This window comes from Arachis stenosperma, chromosome 1, assembly GCF_014773155.1.
Source record: "Arachis stenosperma cultivar V10309 chromosome 1, arast.V10309.gnm1.PFL2, whole genome shotgun sequence".
Taxonomy (NCBI): Eukaryota; Viridiplantae; Streptophyta; class Magnoliopsida; order Fabales; family Fabaceae; genus Arachis; species Arachis stenosperma.
In genome coordinates, this window is record NC_080377.1 from 125,801,063 (window position 1) to 125,823,670 (window position 22,608).

Sequence of the window (22,608 nt, forward strand, 5' to 3'; positions counted from 1 at the left end):
CTTTTATGGTTTAGGGTTTAGGGTTTAGGGTTTAGGGTGTAGGGTTTAGGGTTTATGGTTTAAGATTTAGGGTGTAGGGTTTGGGGTTTAGGGTTAAGGGTTTGGGGTTTAGGGTTTATTGTTTAGGGTTTAGGGTTTATGATTTAGGGTTTAGGGTTTAGGGTTTAGGGTTTATGGTTTAGGGTTATGGGATTTAGGATTTATGGTTTAAGGTTATGGGATTTAGGGTTTATGGTTTAGGGTTATGGGATGTAGGGTTTAGGGTTTATGGTTTATGGTTTAGGGTTTAGGGTTTAGGGTTTAGGGTGTAGTGTTTAGGGTTTAGGGTTTGGGGTTACGGGTTTAGTATTGAGGGTTTAGGGTTTAGGGTGTATGGTTTAGGGTTTAGGGTTTAGGGTTATGGGATTTAGGATTTATGTTTTAGGGTTTATGGTTTAGGGTTATGGGATTTAGGGTTTAGGATTTAGGGTTATGGGGTTATGATTTATGGATTAGGGTTTAGTATTGAGGGTTTAGGGTTTATGGTGTATTGTTTAGGTTTTAGGGTTTATGGTTTAGGGTTTACGGTTTACGGTTTAGTGTGGTTAGGGTTTATGGTTTATGGTTGAGGGTTTAAGGTGTCGTGTTTAGGGTTTAGGGTTTGGGGTTTAGGGTTTAGGGTTTAGGGTTTAGTGGGGTTAGGATTTATGGATTAGGGTTTAGTATTGAGGGTTTAGGGTTTATGGTGTATTGTTTATGTTTTAGGGTTTATGGTTTAGGGTTTACGGTTTAGGGTTTAGTGGGGTTAGGATTTATGGTTTAGGGTTGAGGGTTTAGGGTGTAGTGTTTAGGGTTTAGGGTTTGGGGTTTAGAGTTTAGGGTTTATGCTTTAGGGTTTAGGGTTTATGGTTTGGGGTTAAGGGTTTAGGGTTTAGTGTTTCAGGTTTATGTTACACCGACTTTAATTTTTTGGTCTACTAAAAAGGACACGTATTCATGAAATCGTCAATCTGAAATTTTATCCAACGGTCGTTTCTCCAAGACTTCGCTGGAAAGTCCACCTAAACGTAAACCCTGTGCTTCATGCATAAATAAAAAACGTAACCAGATTGGTTGGCAATGGTGGTCATAACCGGGATAGAACTAGATGCAACTAATCCGCGCACGATAGTGGAAAGCAACCTCCGCCACTCATTTCGTCGTGATGCCCCCGAGACGAAACTTTATGACGCGCTGACCTACAGCATGGGTAGCTGCAGAGGAGCAGGTGTATATGTCAATTCGGGGTATGGGACAATACGTTTTATGTAGATATTTATGCTTTAAACAACAATGGTACAACTTTGGACAAAAGGTTAATACGATCGCTGGGAAGGGAACCGGAAGGAAGCGAATGTATTAGCCAATTTGGCTTTGTCCCATCTCCCAACGAATGTCTTTTGACGGTTTACTTATGTAGGAAATTCAGCATTATGCCCATCGCATATATTGCGCGCAGTCCCATGCCTCTACGAAATAATGAATTAAAATAATGATGGCGAGGGGGGTGGGGAAGGCATGGTGTGACTTAGCGCCTGATTGGAGGCCAGTCGATAGTTCTGGATTGATTTGACCGCAGTGGTGACAGCATGAGTGATTGCATAAGGAAGTTTTATAGTATAGTGTCACTCAGAACTTTCACTTTTGGATACGGAACACACCATAAAACGAGCCCAAATAACAACGTACCATTGGAGTGAAAGATTTGTCGCGAGTTTGACGATTACAACAGATAGCCGTGACTCCATCCACAACATCCGAGTACCGTTAACATATAAGCATCACATTCCGTAAACGGAGGATAATGCCGTAGGCATTAGCAAGTTTCTTCGCATTTAAAATAAACCCACGTACCGTCCTAAACGATCAATATTCGAAACACAAAAAACAAAAAACAAAAAGAAACAAACACAATGGGCGACGGTGAAGCACGCTCCGACGGTGACACACACAGCAGGTTAGACATGTTTCATTTATGACTTTGAGAATACAACAAAACGCACTACGTTGCATATGCATGGTAGACGAATATTCGCATTAACAGCCACGTACGGGGTACATGCAGGGACGTATGCGAAGAGGTCCACGACGCAGATACAGTTGAGCAGTCGCAGCCTCGGCAAGCGTCTGAGGTAAATCTTCTGATCAGGTGTACTTCAAACATTCTTTAAACAAATAACTGATTTGATATTGTTTTTTTTTCTTTTTATCTGTAGGTCCCCGGTGGACCCAAATCTGACTTGGAAAACTCAGCCGAAGCTCCCCAGCCGGATGATGTTAATGCTGTAAAAGGTAAATAGATCCAGTCGGAAGAGGACTGGTCGTTTCCGAAGATCGGTCTCATCGTCAAAGACTTGATGAGGGGCTTCGTGGAAAAGGTTCTGGTTAGGTTTCACTCATAGCCCATGTATGTAACATGTCATGTAGGTGTCCCTGATATTAAACCGGTTTTGGTTATTCTCTGACAGAGGGATCTCGAGAAGGAGACCGACAAAGCAGCTGCGGCAATCTCCGAGAAAACCATCGTGTTGTTGGATTTCGACGGGGAGACGGATGAACAGTCAACCCCGCAGTCCATGAAAGTTGCATCTGGCATCGCTAGTGGAACGCCTACTGTCCCAGAACCGCCTGAGAATAGTACTCCACCCCTTTCAGGAACGGACAGCATCATGCGAAAGCTGTTTCGCACACCACCATCGGCAACAAGGAACGCCAAACGGCGATGTTCCGGTGATGGAACTGACAGTTCTATGCGATCTGGTTCCAGCAGGGAAAAGTCTGGCCATTCAACGAGCAAGAAGGTAACTAAACGGTAAGTTTGTTTATCGAAAACTGCGCTAACCTACTGACATTTGACAAACATGTGTCGTAGATGAGGTTCAAGATCACACCTGCCATGGACTTTAACAACCGACAGTCGGCCTTATTCGCGTACGTCTTCGACGGAAACCTTGATCCATGGTAAAACTCGAGTTATGTTATCTTTAAACGTGCTTATCGCGGTTATATTAAATCGTTAACACTTTCCTCTGACTATAGCGAGGAACTTGTCCGTATCGGAGTCAAGACCGCGGACAGGGTTGATTTACACAGCTTACTACCGGGAAATGACGTTGATGACAAGCTATGGCACCTGTTTATGCTTGTTTAGAGTAGGAAAAACACATATATGGTGTTGCGAGACATCGTCGGGGTTTTTTGTTTTTTTGATATCTTTGGCTATTCTTCGTTGCCAGATCATCCATCTGGTTGCCATGACTATGACCGGTGCTGAGATACTAGACACGTCGCCCGCGTACTGGTGCTTACCACCGTCTGTCTCGGTAAGTTTGTCCTGATCTGGCGTTCGTACACGTATAGAAGATAACTTATTTAACTCGTCAGCGGTGTCTGTGCAGGATGATATATTGCACGGGAAGACGACAGAATTATTGCTGAACCGTTACATGGAGAACTGGATGCGGCCATCCAGATTCCTTGAACTTGTCTGTTAAAGGACAAATTTTGGTTCATCGTAAACTAAACCAGGAACAAGTGTCTTCAGTGGATTAACTATACGTGTTTATCCTGTGCAGATTTATGTCCCCATGCTGGACGCGCTGGGCCACTGGTTTTTGATGCTCGTGTCTCTGAAAGACAAGGCAATTTACAACCTGGATTCATCGCCGAACCAGTTTGAGACGCCTCATCGGGAAGACCGGATTCGGAAAACGGTTAACTACAACTTTGATTGTAGTCTTTACTTTTAATTTGCCATACTGGCATACCATGCAACACGGCGTGCATAAAAGCGTTCTCATTTATATTCCGCGGTCCGTGCAGGCAAGGGTGTTGTACAACGTGACACAAGCTGTTTACGAGAAGCAATTTATGCCCATACCAAGCAACTTCGGAGATTTCCCGATAAGGAGCCCCATAGGGATACCTAATTGTGGGCAGGGTAGGTTAACAGCAAATAAAACATGCATGTATCACAGTGATGATTTTCACATGTTTTCCATAATACGTACTGACGGTTACTGCCTATTCGTCGGATCAACATTCAGTATGAACTCAGGGATATGGGTCATTGGGTGGCTCAACATGGGGGACAAATTCGACCCGATCATGGACGGGATTGTAAGTACGCTCAAATAAAAAAGGCTGCTTATGGATATTAAATTATAGGATCACAATAAAACCAATCGGTAACCATTTTGCAGTTACGAGAGAATGAGATCAGGGCAACAACTGCGGTGAACCTGACCAGCACACCATTCAACAAACTCCGGGACCGTGTATTGGGCAAGGCAGAGTTATGGAGGATGAAAACAAGGAAGATCACTTAAGTGGACCGGCTGGTACTGCATTGTCTTCATGGATCAACCAGCTGTGACGCTTATGCCCCCATGGTAGAGGTAGTATTACGTTGCCTTCTTCTTTAGTCTTGTATTAGGGTACGCTGCGACCAGGTGTGGCGATTCAAGGTTATGTTACTCGCAAATTAAGACTTTTTGTGTTTACGACCGTTCGTTTCATGTTTCGTCTCTCGTGCATGAACACCTATTGCAACTTCAAGGAATGATTTTATTTAATTATATGTATATATATGAATGCGATGATGATTAGTTAGCGTATATTTTACTTAGATTTAATTTTAACGCTCCTAGCCGGCTACTAAATACGCACCAGCGCGTAACGAGAAATCCAATAAATGCCATCAATTAACAATGTTATAGAATTTCTATTTACAATGCAACTTCGTAGAATCCATTTTCCTTCTTATTTTTTTCGAAATCTTATGTGGATTTTCGCCAACGAAATGATGCGTCGGTTAAGTCCACTGTCCGAGCGAATCGGATTCCAAAGGGCGACCCTTATCCATAAATATACTAGCATTCCTGCTGCCAGAACCACTGGTCAGTGGATTACATCCTGTGAAGTATATACACTAGCAGGCACCAGTCCAAGGAGAGTGTCAATGGAGCGGTTCTGTAACGCCTCTGAACTACCCCGCGACGTTTGGGTAGGCATAGCCATTAAAGTGGCGACGACATCGATTGAGGACCTGTGCAGGTTCCGTATGACGTGTTGCGTTGCGCGCGATGTAGGCGACGACGATAACGTCCTCAGGATGGTTGCCATACCACCTCCGCATGAAATGAATTGGGTGTGGATACGGGACCCTATTGGGCGAAGTTTTTTCGAGAGGTGCATTGAGGTTGGTCACCCGGAACTTCTGTTTCGGGAGGCGCTGCGGGAGCTCTACATAAGACGTAACCGCCCTGTAGGATGGGAAATGCTGCAAAAGGCAGCAAGGAATGGGCTGGACGCAGCCAGGTACGCAGTTTCAATGGAGTTGCTCCTCCGAAGGGACGACAGAGACGCCCAAAAAGAAGGTTTGGAACTTTTTCGTACGCTCGAAGCAGGTAACTTACTCCCGGCATGTTACTCGAGTTGCTTCGCAGTCCTCACAATTTCTTGGCCAGATGAAGTCCAAATGCCGGATAAGGGAGAGGAACATACAGTATGTGACTCGACCAAATGCATGACCCGAGGCCACATGGGTCTTCTCTATGAGTACCGCCAAAGGGCTGCAGAGCAGGGCTCCATCCACGGTGTCGGAGGCGCCAACCATGTTGGGTGCATTCGTTGTCGCGCCGACTACGAGGTGGAACGGTTCGTTGACATAGCTAGGGTTTAGGATTGTAATGCGTATTAGGTTTATTATTGACATTTTATGTTTCGGTTTAGTGTGGACGTATAATATTAACGGTTATCTTCTTTATCATCATGTAAATGTTATTTAGGTAAACGGATACTTATTACATATAAATATCCCATAATTAAAATTAAACAACAGGAATTTGGAACAATGTCTGAATCATGTTATTTAATATTATTAAAATATTAGTCTTAAATAGTAATATTAAATTATGATATAAGAAAACATAAAGAGAAACTTAAGGAACGTGTGGGCTAAGGAACCCCTCTGTGAGCCGACGGGAAACTCAATCGGCAGGCTCCCGAGACGACGTGATTGTAGCTGATTAGGTGTAGATGTACGGTACACAACCGATGGGATACCATCGCACACGGCACCGGGTGACTATATATACACCGTAAACAACAGCCATTGAGATAACTGATTGGAGCATTTCAGTTATCCAGTATTTACAAATAAACGACGATTTATCTATCGTGTGAGGGCGCTCAATACAAGGGGAGGAGATGTATCGTCCCACAGGCCCGGCCAACCTTCCCTACGATGTATGGACCTTAATTGCTGGAAGGACCGCAGCACAGTCCGTCAGGGACTTGTGCAGTCTCAGGATGTCGTGCACCGCTGCACGTAATGCAGGGGATGAGGATTCCGTTTACAGATGCGCCAACATTCCAATTTGGGACCAGCGATGGTGGAGTGTGAGTCCCATGCACCATCCGGGAAGAAACTTCTTAGCGCGATGCAGGCAGAATGGCCACGTGGAAGTTCTGTTTCGGTCTGCGGTGTCTGACCTTTTCCTAGGCATGTGTCGTTTTGCGGGGATGGAAACCATGCACGTTGTCGCAGCCCAGGGCCATTCCGCAGCCCAGTACATAGTGGCGATGATGCTGATGCTACGCGACGACGCCGAGTCAAAGAACAAGGGCTTACAAACATTTCGTGGGCTTGAGGCGGCCGGTGCCCTGAGAAACTGCAAATTGGTGTTCCGCGGCGTTGTACAGGGGACTTGGAGACACCTGCGTCGCGTGCCGATGCTAAACGAAGAGAATCAAGTCTGTTCTTCGCATGCATGTCCAAGCCGTGGGAACATGGGTGCCATTTACCGCCATCAACGCTATGGAAGAGGCTGGGACGTAAACGACGGTGACGGAGGTGCTGCCCATATTCCGTGCGTGCATTGTAGGGCTGATTATGAATTGATCCTGTTTGTCCACCTCTTTGACTGTTGGATAGGAATGGGTTCTCAATATTTTTTTGGTCATCCAATGTAATATATCTATTGTCACTATTATGTAATAATTTTTCTCAACTATTTGACTTGTTTTGCCGTTTTTGTACTGTTTACCTCGTTTTACCATATTTTTTATTTTTGTGTTTTCTGCGTAGTATTAAAAAGTTAAGTTATTGAAAATACAATTGTTTCCAGTCACTGACCTCTCATTCGGTTACACTTGGTTGCATAGCAAAGTAACAAAGTTTTTTTTTTCGAGATCAACGCAACTCCTGTCTGCGACGTTATTCATAGCACTCGATAGACCTTCAGCCCTTCATGTCTACTCTAACGTCACATTGCAAAGATTTGCAATCATATCGGATTGCGCATTATCGATGCAGCAGAAGTTTTCACAGGCTTTTTCTTCGTTTATCGATAAAACCACCAGGTGCATTAATATCTTCGTTTTCTCATGGAATACCATACGCACATTAATTAACCACAATAAAATGTATTAATTTATCTATTATTAACATAAAATTTGTTTTTCATTAATGTATATCAATCCACACGTCCGTCTCAATTCATAACCATTTCTTATATTTATCCATAACCACATCCGGGAGAAAAGTCATAGCTTCAAGGGCCGTTATCGTCTACCAAACCTCCCGGTCTTCATCCGACAAAATGTCGCACGAATCCCTCGACGACCACGACATTAGTCCGGGCGACCTCCAGGAACACCCAACCGCAGACCTAATCAACACCCTCCAACAGAGGATGAGGTTTCTGAGTGATGGTCTTCGTAGGTCACAGGACGAAGCAAGGACGGCCAGGATCGAGGCAATCACCGCCAAAGTCAGGGCTAGTATCAGGAAGCATCAACTGGAGCAAGGCCGCCGGTTGGAAAAGAAGTTGCGCACGGAGTTGGAACAGCACCAAACCACCGTTCGCGAACTCGAAGACAAAGCAAACGCTTTGAAAGCGGAAATTGCCGATCTTCGTCGAAGGGAACAACAACAGATGGCACCATGGCGTGAAATGGAAGGCAGGCTTGAGGTTGTGGAGATCAAGGTAGGTTTATTGGTCCGCCAACTGTATGGTCAACCTGCGGCAACGGCAGACGGCTCTGACTATCAGGATCCCACCGGCCAGAAAGGAGACGATGTCGGGGCTATATGAACCACGGCATCTACCGTCCGAGTCTTTATTTCGTTAGCTGTTCTTTGCATGTTCTGTAACCCCTGAGTAAAACTGGGTTTTCTTATTTATATATAATATATAAATACCGCATCGTTTGAGTTATTTTTCTTTCTTTCTTTCAATCTTCGGATGAAGCCATCTACACAGGCGGGCAAACCGGAAACACTCCGTCAACCCCTGTCGGAGCATAGGATCTTTAATGGCTGCTTCAACACGGCGATCGATACTATCCGGCCGGTCAAGGAAAAATAAAAAGGACAATAACGGTATAACACGTAAATCGTTTCGTTGCCCAACAGTAGAATATACACTGACATTAGTTAATTTTTACGGCTTAGCGCGTAACTCGTTTCGTTGCACAAAATTATGGTTAATACCAGAGATATAGTACAATTAATTTATGTAATTAGACCCATATTAACCTATACGTACAATTAGAAGTGGCATCCTTTTGCCAAACGACGGTGGCCATTCTGGATTACATTTTCCAGCTTGCGTAGATATCCGGAAATGAGAAATGGGAATTGGGAAACGTAAATGGCATTTTTGTTGTTTGCAAATTTAATGGAGCTCCTCGATAATCGTTATTATTGGAAACCACCAGATAAAACAATTAAATACATGTCGCATGCTGTACAATATGGAATATTAAACCGAATAAAAATCCTCAGTGATCACATCAGATTAAGTTATCGAATAATATGGTCAATTTTTTTTTCGGTAAATTGCAATAATAATTTTTTTATGTTTGATTTGACAAAAGAAAGCTCTTTTCTTCATATATCTCTGTACACCACAACCCTACACCTGACCCTGGCATCCCTGCACACCTGCTTATGAACCTAATTCGGCTTGAAGTACACGTTAACTCCTGAGCGTGGGGTCCGCGCGACAGAAATACTAATGTACTTTCGAAGTCTCTACGGATGGTTCTGGAAAGGATAACATAATTAATTAATATGGGACGAACGAAATACTAATGTGATTTCCAATTCAACTGATTTGGTTTTATCGACGCACAAATTTAATGTTGACTATTCGATTCTTGTGTTATATTCATGACAAGCTTAATTGCGTTCCATAATTGCTTATTGAAGAAATGTTTAATGTTATCGTTAACTTTTTTTTTTCAACCGAAATAGCTTAAAGTAATCTCTTATTTTCGTGAATAAACCCCATTACTGACACGTTATTTGCGTAAAAAACCCATCCAAGCAACTTTATACTATATATGTGTATACGTGCCCGTTATTCACAACCCCAAACCCTAGTAACTACTAACCCTTATTCACGTCTTCTTTGCCGTAACTCCCTCTCTCAACTCTCAGTCTCCCCTTCTCCATAACTGCCACTATGTCGTCGTCGTCTTATCCCGAGAAAATGTCGGAGCAATCAATCACAGAACACGCCATTAGTCCAGAGGACCTCGTGGAACTCTCCATCGACGCACTTATCGACATCATCCGCGTAGATGATAGGTCCGCAGATTGTGATCTCGTTGCGGCGGCACTGGTTAAGAGGGAGGAGAACTTAAAGGCTACACTTGTAACCACCAATGCAGAACTGAGGCAGGCAAAGGTCGAGCTGATGGCCTCCAAGTTCGTCTTCGAGGCAAGGAAGGATGAACTGGAGAAAGAGGTGCAGGAAAAGCGACGGCTTGAAAAAGAATTGAGAACATAGAAGCGAAAAAATGACGCGCTCCTTCAACAGTTGGTTCTCACTGAGAAGGAATTACAAGCTGAAATTGCCCAGCGCCATGAACGACAAGAGGTCGAGTCTCTTCCGTGGTCTGAGCTGGAACGCCGGCTGGACGTTGTGGAGGAAAGGCAAAGGTTCTTGCTCCGTCGTCGTCCTCGTCGTCATCCGGCCGGGCAGAATGAAGACGGGGCCGGAGGTAATTGATGGGCTGCACATGCAAGATGTCTGAATGTCAAGTTTTCCGCCGAGGCCAGTGTGATCCATTTATTTCCTATGTTTGTTCTATCGCTCTTTTGATATTCTGCAACGGAACTTAAACACGGATAACACAATTATCCATACTTTTCTCTGTGTTCTTAGCTTGTTGAAACACAATTAGGGATTTACGTTACGACGAAGCCAAACGATAATAACTAATAAAAAAATTAATACAGACATGGTGTTATATTATGCGATTACAAGAATAAGGTAAAATACACCATCAGCACGCATAGCAATTAGCATGATCGGCATCTCCATCGCTGGGGTTTACAAAACTACTTAAACGCAATAAGTCCCAAGAACTTCCGCACCTCGTATTCGGCCAGGCATTGCACACACGCCACAGTGGACAGATCGCTGTCGTCACCGATGGTCCCACGGGTACGGCAACTACCGGAACGGCATGACACGGAATCTTCTGGGTTCGCCGGGGGTATATCGGACCACGGACCGGCGAAAACCTGCGTGAAGACCTCCCTGCACCTTTCGACTTTGCCGGACTCACGAACGACGCAAAAAAGTTCGAATCCACGACTGACCTCATCATCTGTTTTGTCGCCGAGCGACAGAAGCAGCATCGCAGCGATGTAGCAGGCCTCCACATCGCCCAACTCTGCTGCCTCGGTCAGGGTCCGCATACCACCTCTGCGGTGGCCACACCAGAATAAATGAGACATCCCAACGCGGAGCATAGCGGCCGGATTCCGCGCTATGGCGCATCGACGAAGAAATGTCATTGCAGGCGTACCGGAGTAGTCCAGGAAGCAAGCGATAGGCAACACCGACACCAAGGTGTGCCTGTACACGGCGTCGGAATTGCATGCACATGCAAATAACCAGCAACTCGCCTGCATGTTGAACAGATCCTCAATCGAATTCGATGCAACCATCGTGGCAATACTCGACCATAATTCGACAGGAAGAAAATTCGGCAGACACTCGTGCTGAATGGATGCCTCCAGTTTCGTTTTGTCCTCTTGTGAACTTCCGGCCATTTGGAGGGACTTCGAGGACGGATTATTGGAGATTACAAAAGGAGGATGGACGAATTTGTAGATACCCTTCTGGCATTTTGCTTTTAATATAATATACTGCCGTTCGGGGGGTAGGGGGAGGGGGGTTGCCCGTGGTTCAGTACCGCATACGTTTTCCTAGATGTTTTCGTTTACCGATGCATTCATATATTATAATAATTATATTGATTATAGAAGCATTTATCGTAATTAAATCATACGGCAGATGGCCGACGTTTTAGTCCAAGGTCTTACGGGTCAGTGCAACAACGGGATGGAGACACCATAGACCGACGCCTCCCCTCCCCGGCAATGTATGTTTAGGATTACTATTGCACATATTAGTCGCAACGCTAATATTGAACTTTTATGGCCCGTTTTTTTTTTCTTTTTTAATTTATTCGGCTTGGCCTATTAGCGAATGAAGTAATGAAATAGTGCTACTATCGTAGGTTATGCGTGTGACCGTTTAAATGTTTGAAAACTGTGATATGCATCGGTTCGAATATGTCACTTATACGGTCCACAACAGCGGGGATTTACAAGGCCACCCAACCCTAAACACCCGACTCATTAACAATGAAATACGTTCAGCTTCGGTTACAGCGAAACTTCATCTGAAAGTAAATAGACTAAAGAAATGCAACACCTCGAACTCGGCAAGGCAGTGGACGCAGGACACAGTAGAGGAATCGTTGGTGGCACCCATGGTTCCTCGGGTCGGGCAGACGGTTGACCGACAGACGACGGGCTTCCCTGGATCCGACGGGTGCACCCCAATCAGCGGATTTGCGAACAACTGCCCGAAGATTTCTCTGCACATTTCGATTTTTCCAGCAGCCAGCACGTTCTCAAACATTTCAACCCCCCTTCCAGCGTCCGTCCCGTCCCCAACACCTGGCGTCAGCAGCAGCATCGCACAAATGTAGCGGGCTGGGACATCACCCGCATCGGCGGCCTCAAGCAGGGTGTCGACCCCAGCGACGTGTCGACCCATCCAGCAGAATTCTCTCATCCCTATACGGAATATAGCGCCCGGATTTCCTGCGCGCGCGCTGACACAAAGGAACCCATCCTCAGGACGGTCCTCCAAGTCATAACCGAACACGACGGGTATCTCCGCCATGGAGGCCACCTTGAACACCGCAGATGAGCGGCAGATGTCCAAAAATACCTTGCAGGTCGCCTGCATGTTAAACAGATCCTGGATGGACGACGACGCAACCCTTAATGCAATTCTCTCCCATATCTCGCGAGGGAGAAGGGTCTGCGGACAGACGCGCGGTGGGACCCCTTTCCCTTTCCCTTTCCCTTTTCCTTTCCTTCTCCCATATCCGGCCTTCTCTCCTATTCTGCCTTTCTCGGTGGTTGCACTAGATCTCATCCTATTTGATCTAAATTTAATGAATAGGTGGTGGAAGGGGAAGTTTACAGGAGGACCGTCGTTAGTATGGATCACCAGATGAGGGGAAGCAAAACTGGGTACTGAACTTATAAACTGCAAAACGGCTCACCAGATAAGTCAGGAACCGTGCCACGCACGCCTTCATTTACGCCAGCTGTAAGTCTGTAACCGATGCTTCGTTTTTAGGGTTGGCACGGGAATCGAAGACATCTTAAACGTCGGTTTAGAACCTGAACGCTGAAAAATAACTTTAAATTTAAATTTAAAACTACATTAAATTTGTTATCCCTTGTTTTTCGTTAAATATAAATATCTTATTTTTTCAAAAAACAAACGACTTACATTAATTAATAACACATTTTCTAATTAAAAAAAAAGTATTCAAAGCAGCTTCTCACTTTACACTATAAGGCCTACACTATATAGGTATACGTGCACGTTAATGACAAACCCTATCCCTCTCAATGCTTCTTTCCCAGTTCTTCTCTGCCGTTTCTCCTTCTCTCACCTCTCCATCCACCCTTACCCACCTCCTTATTTCTGCCACCCTCCACTACTCTCTCCGTTGTGCACTACCGAGAAAATGTCGAAGGAGACCGGCGACGACAACGGCGCCAGGCACCTCACCCTCAAGGAACGGCCCATGTCCAGAATGATCGACGTCGTCCGTACAGATGAAAAGTCCATCGTATGTGACTTCGTTCAAGCCGAACTTCTCAGGAGGGAGGAAATTTGGGAGGCTAGCGTTGAGACAATATCACAGCAACTCTTCCGTGTCAGGTCCGAGAACTTGAAGTTAATGGTCAAGTTGAACAACATGGAGGATCAACTGGCTCAAGACGAGAAGGCAAGGCGTCTTGAGGAAAAGTTTCTGCGCATGGAGCAGAAACAGTGTGATGCGACCGTTCGCCGAATGTATGACAGAGCAAACGAAATGATGGCCGAAAGCTCAAAGTGGCGTGACCTGGCACAAAGGGTCGTCGATGTTTTGGAGGTCGAGGACAAATCTTTGTCCCCTCCATTACGCGTTCAACCGGAGCAGAGTGAACACAGGGACGGAGGAATTTGACCTGGTGCACATGTGTGACATATCTATGTTGTGTTGGTTTCTGTCGAAGCCTGAAGCCCTGAACTTTCTATTTAGTTTGTTTCTTAGGTCGCCCTTGTTTTCGGTAGATTAATATTCTATGCTTCTAGTCATTATAATTCCGTTTAATCCAGATGCGGTTAACTATCAACATCTTCTCATCTCCTGTATTGTTAGTAATAATTTGAGTATATTTAAGTTGAAATAATTTCCCATAAATACGCAAAACACGCCCTTCGGCGAATCGCCATTGAGTTAACGATTTTTGGGCTGTTCTGTATCAATTCAAGGATTACACCAATTTTTTTCCAATATCCAAAAAAAGGGCTAACTTTTTTTATATTGGATTGTTACTAGTGTTTTTCATTAATATTATAACATTTTGCTGTAATACTGTGTCATGGGATAAGAAGAAATCGTGTGTAACGATTTTAAGTAAGTCAGAAAAATTAAAAAAAGTTATTAGAAATCGTAAATTACGATTTTAAGTAAATATAAATCGTTTATTTTCCCAAAAATAACCCAAGTACATCAATTACTTGTTTATTCGACGAAGCTTCCCAATTTACACGGTATATGTATACGTGCCCCTTAACGACAAACCCTACCTCCCAATGCTTCTTTCCCAGTTCTTCTCTGCCGTAACTCCTTCTCTCACCTCTGCGTCTATCCTTATCCTCTTCCTTATTTCTGCCACCTTCCACTGCTCTCTCCACTGTGTACTTCTGAGAAAATGTCGAAGGAGACCGTCACCGACCCCACACTTAGTCCCGTCGACCTCACGGAAGAACTGATGTCTAATCTGATCAACATCTTCCGTACAAATGAACAGTCCGCGGATTTTGACCTCTTTGAGGCCGAACTTCTCAGGAGGGAGGGGTTATGGGAGGCTAGGAGTGAAAAGGCGGCAGAAGAACTCTTCCAGCTCCATGCCAAGAACGTAGACTTAATGGTCAAATTGAAGCAAATGGAGGATCAACTGGAGGAAGAGAAGAAGGCACGGCGACGGGATGAAAAGTTGCTTCGCAGGACCTTGCGACACTATGACGTGGCCGGTCGACGACTGTATGACAAAGCAACCGAAATGATGGCGGAAAGCTCAAATTGGCGACTCCTGGCAAACAGTGTCGTCGATGTTTTGACAGCCAAAGAGAAATCTTTGTCCCACCACGCAGGCGTTCGACCGGAGCAGGGTGAAGACAGTGACGGAGGTATTTGAACTGGTTAACATGGGTGACATCTTTATGTTGTTTTCGTTTTTTGTCGATGACCAAAGCCTTGAATGATCTATCTGGTTTGTTTGTTTCGTCGTCCTTTTGATCTTATGAAAAGCTAATTAAACCTCTGTAGCGATTATTATATCTACTTTCATCGGTTCGTTCTCTGCTTATCGTGAATTGTTTGTTGTTACCAATAACTCAGCCCCTATGCCTGTAATTCACCCAAGTGAAACAAGTCGTTTGAGCGATTTAGACAAAATTACAGAATTGTCTCGAGCCGTTATCATTTAACGTTTACCACGCATGATTCCAGAACATTTCGGCAACTATTTACAACTCATGATTCTAACTAAGATGCTTGGATCAACAAAGATTACGAAGGGACTGGTTTATACAAGTACGTACCTCAGTGTGATTCCCTTCTTTGAAAAGTACGCGCTTTTTTTTTTGGGGGTTGTGAAAAACGTAAACGTACGCGCGTTAATCTGGCGAAACACCTCCCGCCTTTTAAAATTTTTTTATCTTTTTAATAAATAACCCTTAAACCTGATTAGACTGGTCATTAATTGGGAATTAATGTGGGTGCAATTACCAACGGCAATAAACGGATTTCTAACAAAAGCTATAACCACCGAATGTATTCAAAATTTAAATTATAGCCTTAACCAAATCTTATCAATCATTCCACTTCAGTGAGTCAGCGAAAAATCCGTTCGTGTTGTCAGCCTTGGCCCGTTGATGGATGCACGGATTGATGTAGTCCTTGGAAGCAGGTAACTTGTTCATAATTACACTTACTATTTTGTATATTTACGGTTTTTAAATTTTTTTTTTTGGGTTTGGTCATCCTGAAAAATAACATTTTTTTTATCCGGTATTTGGGCCAGAGAAATAGACTCGACCCAAAAACGAAAACCCGAACTCGCCAGAAACCCAACCCCTAATAACCGACCCCACTCGAAGCTCCTATCCTCTTCAGGGACGAAACTTTTTGGCTTCTAGAGGAAGACTTCATGGAAGGGTGATGGCGCACAGTGCTAAGGGGGTGGAACTCTGACTAAATTATTTAATTAGATAGGATTCAGCCTTCATATCCGCTCGATTCACACGCTGTCCACTCTCTTGGTGTTCTCCTAACTAAGAATATCCCCTTCTTCTCTGTTCGTGCCTGGACGAGAAAATGGTACGAGAACACGCGAAAGGTGACGTCCTTAGGGTTATCAAAGCGGCAGGAGATCCGTCGCGACCGATGGTAGGTTAAAGCTTGCTCTTCTGTTCTTTCCATTATTTCTGACTCTCCTATCCGCATTGTGTTCTATCTCTGACGCCGACTCCTCATGTGCCCTTATATGCAGCGTCTACCGTTTCCGAATCGGCTCCTACCGAAAGGTAGCAACCATCTCTACGTCACGGTCGCCGATGGGTCAAACCATACCTACAAGATTGAATGCAGACCCAACGGGTGGAAAGAGATCGCTCTCGGCACGGGATGGCAAATGTTCTATCGTGAATACAAGCTCCAACCATCTAACATTCTGCTCTTCAAGCACAAGGGCAGAGACGACTTCAGCGTTCGCATCTTTCAGTCACCGGGTTTCGAGAGGACGTATGCTACGTCCGGTGATGAAGTCGTCGACGTCACACCCCAGAAGGTTCGACGGATCCGTACACACGCTCCTGAAGCGCCCCAGCGTCGAACGGGGTGCATCAATGTCCCCAGGAGCGCAGCTGCAGCTGAGGTGGAGCAGACATTTCGGTCCGAGCACCCCTTCTTCATCATGCACATCACGAAAAGGCTCTTGGGCACCCACTTCCTGGTAATGGCTTTCCCTCTCCACTGTATATACACGTGTTACGTTGTTTAACTTTGGGGACCGCATTATCTGTTTTGTTCCCCTGCTGTGCCCTCTATTAAAAGTAATGTGGCGGCCAATACCTGCTCTACATAAAGTGTTGTTCTTTCGATGGTCCTTACTTTGTAGGCATGTGTGCCATTCTACATAAAGTGTTGTTCCTCTGCATGCTAATTGTTCATGATGCCATCGTCAGTAGTTGTCGTTTCATTCTGTTTGACTGCATGCACATTGCATTCATGTTACACATCTCACTAACTACATCTCCTTGCTCCATTTTGGTTTGCCCAGCCAAATGTGCCGCACTTTGGAGACGACGTCAACGATTGTGTCATGGTGACTCTCAGATCGGAGGAGATCTCCGTCCAGGCCGTCTACAACAAATACGGGGGCAAGAGAAGGCGCAATTGTGGGGCCATTAGCAAAGGGTGGGTGGGTTTCTTGCGCAAGTGTAACATAAGTGTGCCCAAGCTGGCCGTCTTTGAGATCTCCAGCACCCACCCAGAAGTGGAGCTGTTGGTCAAATTTCTTGATTTTGAATGAATCCAACTGGGTTGATGACCTAGCTGGCCATGTTATTTTGGATTGCCTTTTCTGATTTGGCAACAACTATTTGTGTTCTGATTGTCGATGTGTTGCAACTGCTAGACTTCACTCATTTTGTACATGATATAATCTTATGACCGGTGTAACTAAGAACTTTTCAAAATATCAGTGTTCCTTAAATTACTTTACAATTCCAATTCACAAAGCAGCATGGATGCTCTCTACACTAATTTGCAACTTCAATCCATACAGCACCATGGATGCTCTAAAATAATTCCCAGTTTAAATATAGGGCGTTACAAAATAAAGTCATATAGCGGCCTGGATATGGTCAAATTGCAAGTATAACAGTCCAAAACAGTTTAAGGCAACGTCCGATGCATCGTCCCATGCCAACTACGACGATACTTTCAGTTAGCCATTAACTCGGAATCGATGAACAGCAATACATAAATTGAAAAAGACGACTAAACAAATTTGTTGGCAAAGTCTTACCTCATCCTCCGCAGACGAGTCCTCCCTTCTGCAAGTTTCACCTTCGCCCTCACCACTAAAGTATGATGCACCCTCTTAGCCCAACACTTCAGCCCAGCATTGGTTTCAGAAAAAGGGTGCATCTCAGGGAAAAAAAATCCATAGGCCCATCACGACTGACCCAAGTTCAACCAACTGTGTTCTAACCTAACCCGCCCGACCCGTAACACGATGGGTTTCTCCTTCGTCATCCTGTCGCCCACCATCCCCGCGCCGCTTCGATCCTTCCTTGTTGGGCGTCTCCGGCAAAGCAATGCATCTAGCCGAAACATCACTCCTTGTTATCGGACGGTCACCGTATCCAGCTCCGGCAAGGACGCTATGCAGATCTTCATCCTCCGAACCAACGAGTCGCGACAGAGGTGGCATTTCGGAGAGCAGGCAGCTTTGCAGTGTGACTTCCGCGGGAGAAAGCTTCCTGCAACTCCGTTACTCTATTGATGGGTCAGTGACGGATACGTATCCAGCGCAGCTTATCTTGTATGCGTCAAACGACGTCCACGGCGCTTTTCCTTCCCTCTCAGCCCTCCTCTATCATGTCCGATTTGGCGTTAAACAGAATCACTAACAGTCATTAATTTAGCTCTTAAAACATGATAAAATAATTCCACATAAACCCAACTAATTTTTAATTGTAACAAAAATAACCAGCTACAAAGTGAAATTTGCAAACTAACCCCTCTGACACACCTACACCACTAACCAATCATAAGAGGAGAGAGAAAGAATAATCTCTACCATTGGATTGAAAAAACAGAGAGATCCGACGGCCACCATCAAATGGCGCACCGATCAGCCAAACATAAACATCATGTGCACTGGTGTGCCAAAGAATCTCGGCACACCGAATCCGTCCCCATCTATCTGAACAGAGGCAGCCATGGAATATAACCGATCACATAGACTACTCCGATTCACTATTCATCCATGTGACATCCAATATGTCAATCAAAGCCATAGTTCTCCACTAAGTGTGAGAATCAATCCATCAAAGTAACTATTGGCCCATGTCCCTCGAATAGAGTTAGGATTTAGAAGGCAATGTATGTAGGTATTCATGTATTTTGTTGCATCATGCTTTTGCTTTACTTTTCAGGGCACTACAAATCTCTTGAGCATCTTGTTACAAATAAATAATTGAATTTACAATTGACACTTACTATGTCTCTTAAAAGAATGAATTTAAGCAAACTCATCCTATAAAACTGTCATAGAACAGGAAACCATGCAAACTATTAGCAAGACAAACGAAAGAAAGTTGTCACAGATAAAAAGAGTGAATGGGGGCAAGAACGACTGATAAGTGAAACTCATTAGTAGAACTCATCATAAATGTGTAAATAATGTTCAAAAATAATCTCCCTTCATCATATCACTGATAAATTCAGAGAAAACAAGATGAAAAATGGCAAACCCAAACTACCTAGTTAAGGCACCCTAAGTTTTGAATTTCTATGTAAAAAAGAATTCAGATATCCCGTTTGAGCACACAAGGAAAAGGGTATTCTTTGTGCAGAGTCTTCATTGGAGGCTCCACTGAACAAGATGTGAATGGGGTTTCAAAGCCATATCACTTATTGTTCTCTACTTCAGCAGTCTTACTGGGTTGCGGATTGTCAATCTTTTTATCATCTCCTTCTTTTGCATCTCCATTTGAGCAGTGATTCTTTAGAACCATTGAAATGTCCGCTTCAGAAGCTCCAGCAAGCTTAAAGCGTTCAGTGGCAGCTTCCAGTTTTTCCTTCCAACCACTCATCTCTAATTTGCATTCAACTTGGGATCTTTCGAAAAGCATATTACCCCAGAAGAGGTGAATCTGGGATCTCATGACGGCTGCTTGCTCAGCAGCTTCTTCTGGAGATATATCACCCGGACCACCAACACCGGAGGACTCAGCTTCAGCAGCCCCTCCACCTTGTTTCTTTCTTCTTCTCAACAAATCATCTTTCTTTGTCGAATTGGGGTCCTTTTGCTCATTTGCTTTCTGTTCCTCCAGCTTCTCCCACATATCAGTTGCAGATTTCATCTTGGTCTCTGCACTGTCGAAAAGTTCAAGCGTCTCTGTTGGATCCCAGCTTGATAAATCTATTTTCTTAGCCAGAGCAAAAGACCAATGAAGTTTAGCCATTTCAAATTGTTGCTGCCCAAGAGCCAAAAGTCCCTCATAGAAGTCTGGTTTAATCAAGAGTGCTTCATTGTACTTATCTCTTGCCAAAGAATACTTTTCCTTGACCCAGTCATAAGCCACTTGAAGCTGTTCTGCTACCACGTCCTTCCCGGCAGACTCGTCTAATGGGATCCGCTTTCTAGCTGCACACATGTGAACATTTCCCCAGTTGAAGAACGCCAATGCGGCCACCTCCTGGAACTTTGAAGCAGCCTTGTCAAAGAGTTCCTGGGCCTCTTCACTGGTTACTGTTTCCTCAAGTGCCTCTGAACAGAGTTCCATTCCAAGCTCATGCAAATCAATATGAGCATCTGGATCAATACCAACATGTGAGCGGAAAAGTTGAGCAAACTCAAACAACCAGTCATCCATCTCCACTTCTTTGCTTTCAGCATCTTCTGTGGTTCCGGATTTTTGTTTTGGAGCCTCCTTCCCTGTCTTATCAACCTCAGTATCAGGAACTTCATGGGCAGATTCACTCGGAGATGAATGAGACCCACTCTCATCTACCTTGATCTCCTCATTCTCAACAGGTTTCTCTTCCTCTTCTTCCAGCAGAAGAGGCTCTTGCTCAGGACTAACTTCAACAATATGTAGTCTCAGCATCCCTACGGAATCACTTTTATCTGCTTCAGGTTCTTTCAGAAGATGGCTATCAGCACTAGACTCTGCCAATCTAAGTTCATCAGTAGAGGTTATAGTAACCAGATCACCATCATTATCCTTGTACTTGATCAGAACTGAACTTGATGAAGGAAACCTTTTGCTCACTATATCTCTTAGAACCCTAAAACTGCAATTCACTGGCATCTGGGAAAGTCTAATGTCATGGTCATAAACAAGCTTCAATGGTCTCCACCGAACTCTGACCTCCAGACACTGCCCATTAATAGTGGACAAATGAGACGAGTGTTCCTTTTGGTTTTCATTTTTCATATTAGGAAGCTTCGTGGGACCATTTGAAGACTTCAACACAACTTTTGGAAACTGGAACTTGCCATCAGGACCATTTTCAGATGGTGAAACAGCTTGTGGCCGGTCTAGCTTGTTGTTAGGCGACACAACTGATGCACCTGCTGAATTTGCAGCCTTCTTTTGCACTGGCCGGGCTGGCAAACATGGCCCTAGACCAGCAATAGGGGCACCACGGACAGCAGAAGCACCAAGGGCAGCAGGGGAGGGGCGACTGTGGAGGTCCTGCTGGGCCTCCTGTCGAGGCCCCAATGCAGTCTTCAACCTCTGAGCAATCTCCAAAGCATCCCTGTGATTAGGGTCAGCTCCCAGCAAGGTCTGTACATCTAGCACAGCCATTTCATACTTGCCTACAGCCTCAAAAGCCCGGGCCCTTCGAAGGAGTGCCCGGACAAATCGAGGCTGGACCTGAAGGGCCATGGTGCACTCAGCAATAACAGTTTCATAATCTATGGGCTTCATCTGCATTAAACAAGCTGCTCTATTGCTATGGAAAACGGCTCTGTCTGGGTGGGATTTTGGGGTGAGTCTAAGAGCATTATCATACTGCTCAAGGGCGCCAGCATAATCCTTGTTCTGAAATCGCTTATTCCCTTCCTCTTTCAGCTCATGCGCTCTCTTCAAAAAAATTGAAGAATCCAACTCCACTCCTCCATTAGCCACTGGTGGTGGTGGTGGTGCCGCTGAACTATCAACAGAGGCTTGGTTTGAATTTGGGTTTGAGCTTGCGTTTGAACCACCACCCTTCTTTCTTCTACCCCCTGATTTCCCCATCTATAATCCTCTCTCTTACACCACACAATCACTCACACTCACTCCCAGACCAATACTTATCTAAATCAAAATCAATGCAAAACCAGCAAAGTGGCAATATTTCCGGACTAAACAGAGAGATGGACAAGAGGGAGTTACACTTACCGGTGAGAAGATGAAAGCTCAAGTTTTATTCCAAAAAGTTGAATCTTTGGGGCAGTAGGAGCGGAAATGTCTAGAAGAAGATGATAGTGGGGGTGATTAAAGAAAGAAAAATAAGAAAAAAGGGGGTCATTTGGGGTTTTGAGAACTCGTCAAGCTTGAAACCCTAGATTTGTTCGATCAGTTTCTTGTTATGATGTGGGTCCCTTGTGGCTTTGTCATCCTAGACCGTTCGATCTAAATAATAATTCCCAACATGCGTTGACCTTCAACATCAACCATGGATATACACGTAGAGATTTAAGGGTTCATGGCTATTTCGGTAAATATAGAAAGTGGGTTGGTCATTTTCGTTAGGGAAAATAGGGTTTGCACCAATTTGAGAACTCTATAAATAGCTTCAGTGAACGGACTCCCCCACTCCACGTTTAGTTATTCACTACCAGCCTACGGCGGAGAAATCACCCCGCGCTGGCAATTAAGGTTTTGTTAGTTTTGTTATGTTTTTATCGTCGTAGGAAAAGTAAACTTTAGTAACTGATTTTGTTCAATAAGAAAGCCTCAGTTCGTTATAGTAGATTGAAGAGGCTGATAAGTGTCTCTGCAATCGTGTATGAACTTTGAGGCATAATAAGGGGCGAGTCATCGTTTCGGTCGTCATCTGTTTGGTTGGCGAATCGATTGTTCCTCGTCTACATTTTTTTTTTGGCATTTCTTTTTTATTGTTCGTTTTGAAGATGGATCTTTCTTCAGTGTTTTTTCTTCCCCTCCTGCGCAGTGGAGAATAAAAAAAAAAACG

At 44.5% G+C, this 22,608-nt stretch overlaps 6 protein-coding genes and 1 non-coding gene across 7 annotated transcripts; 4 read left to right on the forward strand and 3 right to left on the reverse strand.

Annotated features, from left to right (window-relative positions):
* Positions 1–4,822: 4,822 nt before the first annotated feature.
* LOC130934117 (uncharacterized) lies at positions 4,823–5,701 on the forward strand. Its single transcript, XM_057863709.1, has one exon. The coding sequence runs from the start codon at positions 4,823–4,825 to the stop codon at positions 5,699–5,701; it is 879 nt and encodes a 292-aa protein (XP_057719692.1).
* A 527-nt stretch (positions 5,702–6,228) lies between these two features.
* On the forward strand, positions 6,229–6,993 carry LOC130934125 (uncharacterized). Its single transcript, XM_057863716.1, has one exon. The coding sequence runs from the start codon at positions 6,229–6,231 to the stop codon at positions 6,991–6,993; it is 765 nt and encodes a 254-aa protein (XP_057719699.1).
* Positions 6,994–10,372: 3,379 nt separating this feature from the next.
* LOC130934136 (uncharacterized) lies at positions 10,373–10,987 on the reverse strand. The gene has a single exon (XM_057863725.1). The coding sequence runs from the start codon at positions 10,985–10,987 to the stop codon at positions 10,373–10,375; it is 615 nt and encodes a 204-aa protein (XP_057719708.1).
* A 736-nt stretch (positions 10,988–11,723) lies between these two features.
* Positions 11,724–12,494, reverse strand: LOC130934143 (uncharacterized). The gene has a single exon (XM_057863733.1). The coding sequence runs from the start codon at positions 12,492–12,494 to the stop codon at positions 11,724–11,726; it is 771 nt and encodes a 256-aa protein (XP_057719716.1).
* A 3,508-nt stretch (positions 12,495–16,002) lies between these two features.
* Positions 16,003–17,218, forward strand: LOC130934149 (uncharacterized). The gene is made up of 3 exons (XM_057863738.1): positions 16,003–16,074; positions 16,178–16,639; positions 16,967–17,218. Exons 1-3 carry the CDS (start codon positions 16,003–16,005, stop codon positions 17,216–17,218), a joined length of 786 nt encoding a protein of 261 aa, XP_057719721.1.
* A 1,834-nt stretch (positions 17,219–19,052) lies between these two features.
* Positions 19,053–21,961, reverse strand: LOC130971104 (protein CLMP1). The gene has a single exon (XM_057897089.1). The coding sequence runs from the start codon at positions 21,666–21,668 to the stop codon at positions 19,326–19,328; it is 2,343 nt and encodes a 780-aa protein (XP_057753072.1). The 5' UTR covers positions 21,669–21,961; the 3' UTR covers positions 19,053–19,325.
* Positions 21,962–22,381: 420 nt separating this feature from the next.
* LOC130954377 (small nucleolar RNA snoR111) lies at positions 22,382–22,507 on the forward strand. Its single transcript, XR_009076293.1, has one exon. It is a non-coding gene; the product is annotated as a small nucleolar RNA snoR111 (small nucleolar RNA).
* Positions 22,508–22,608: the final 101 nt, after the last annotated feature.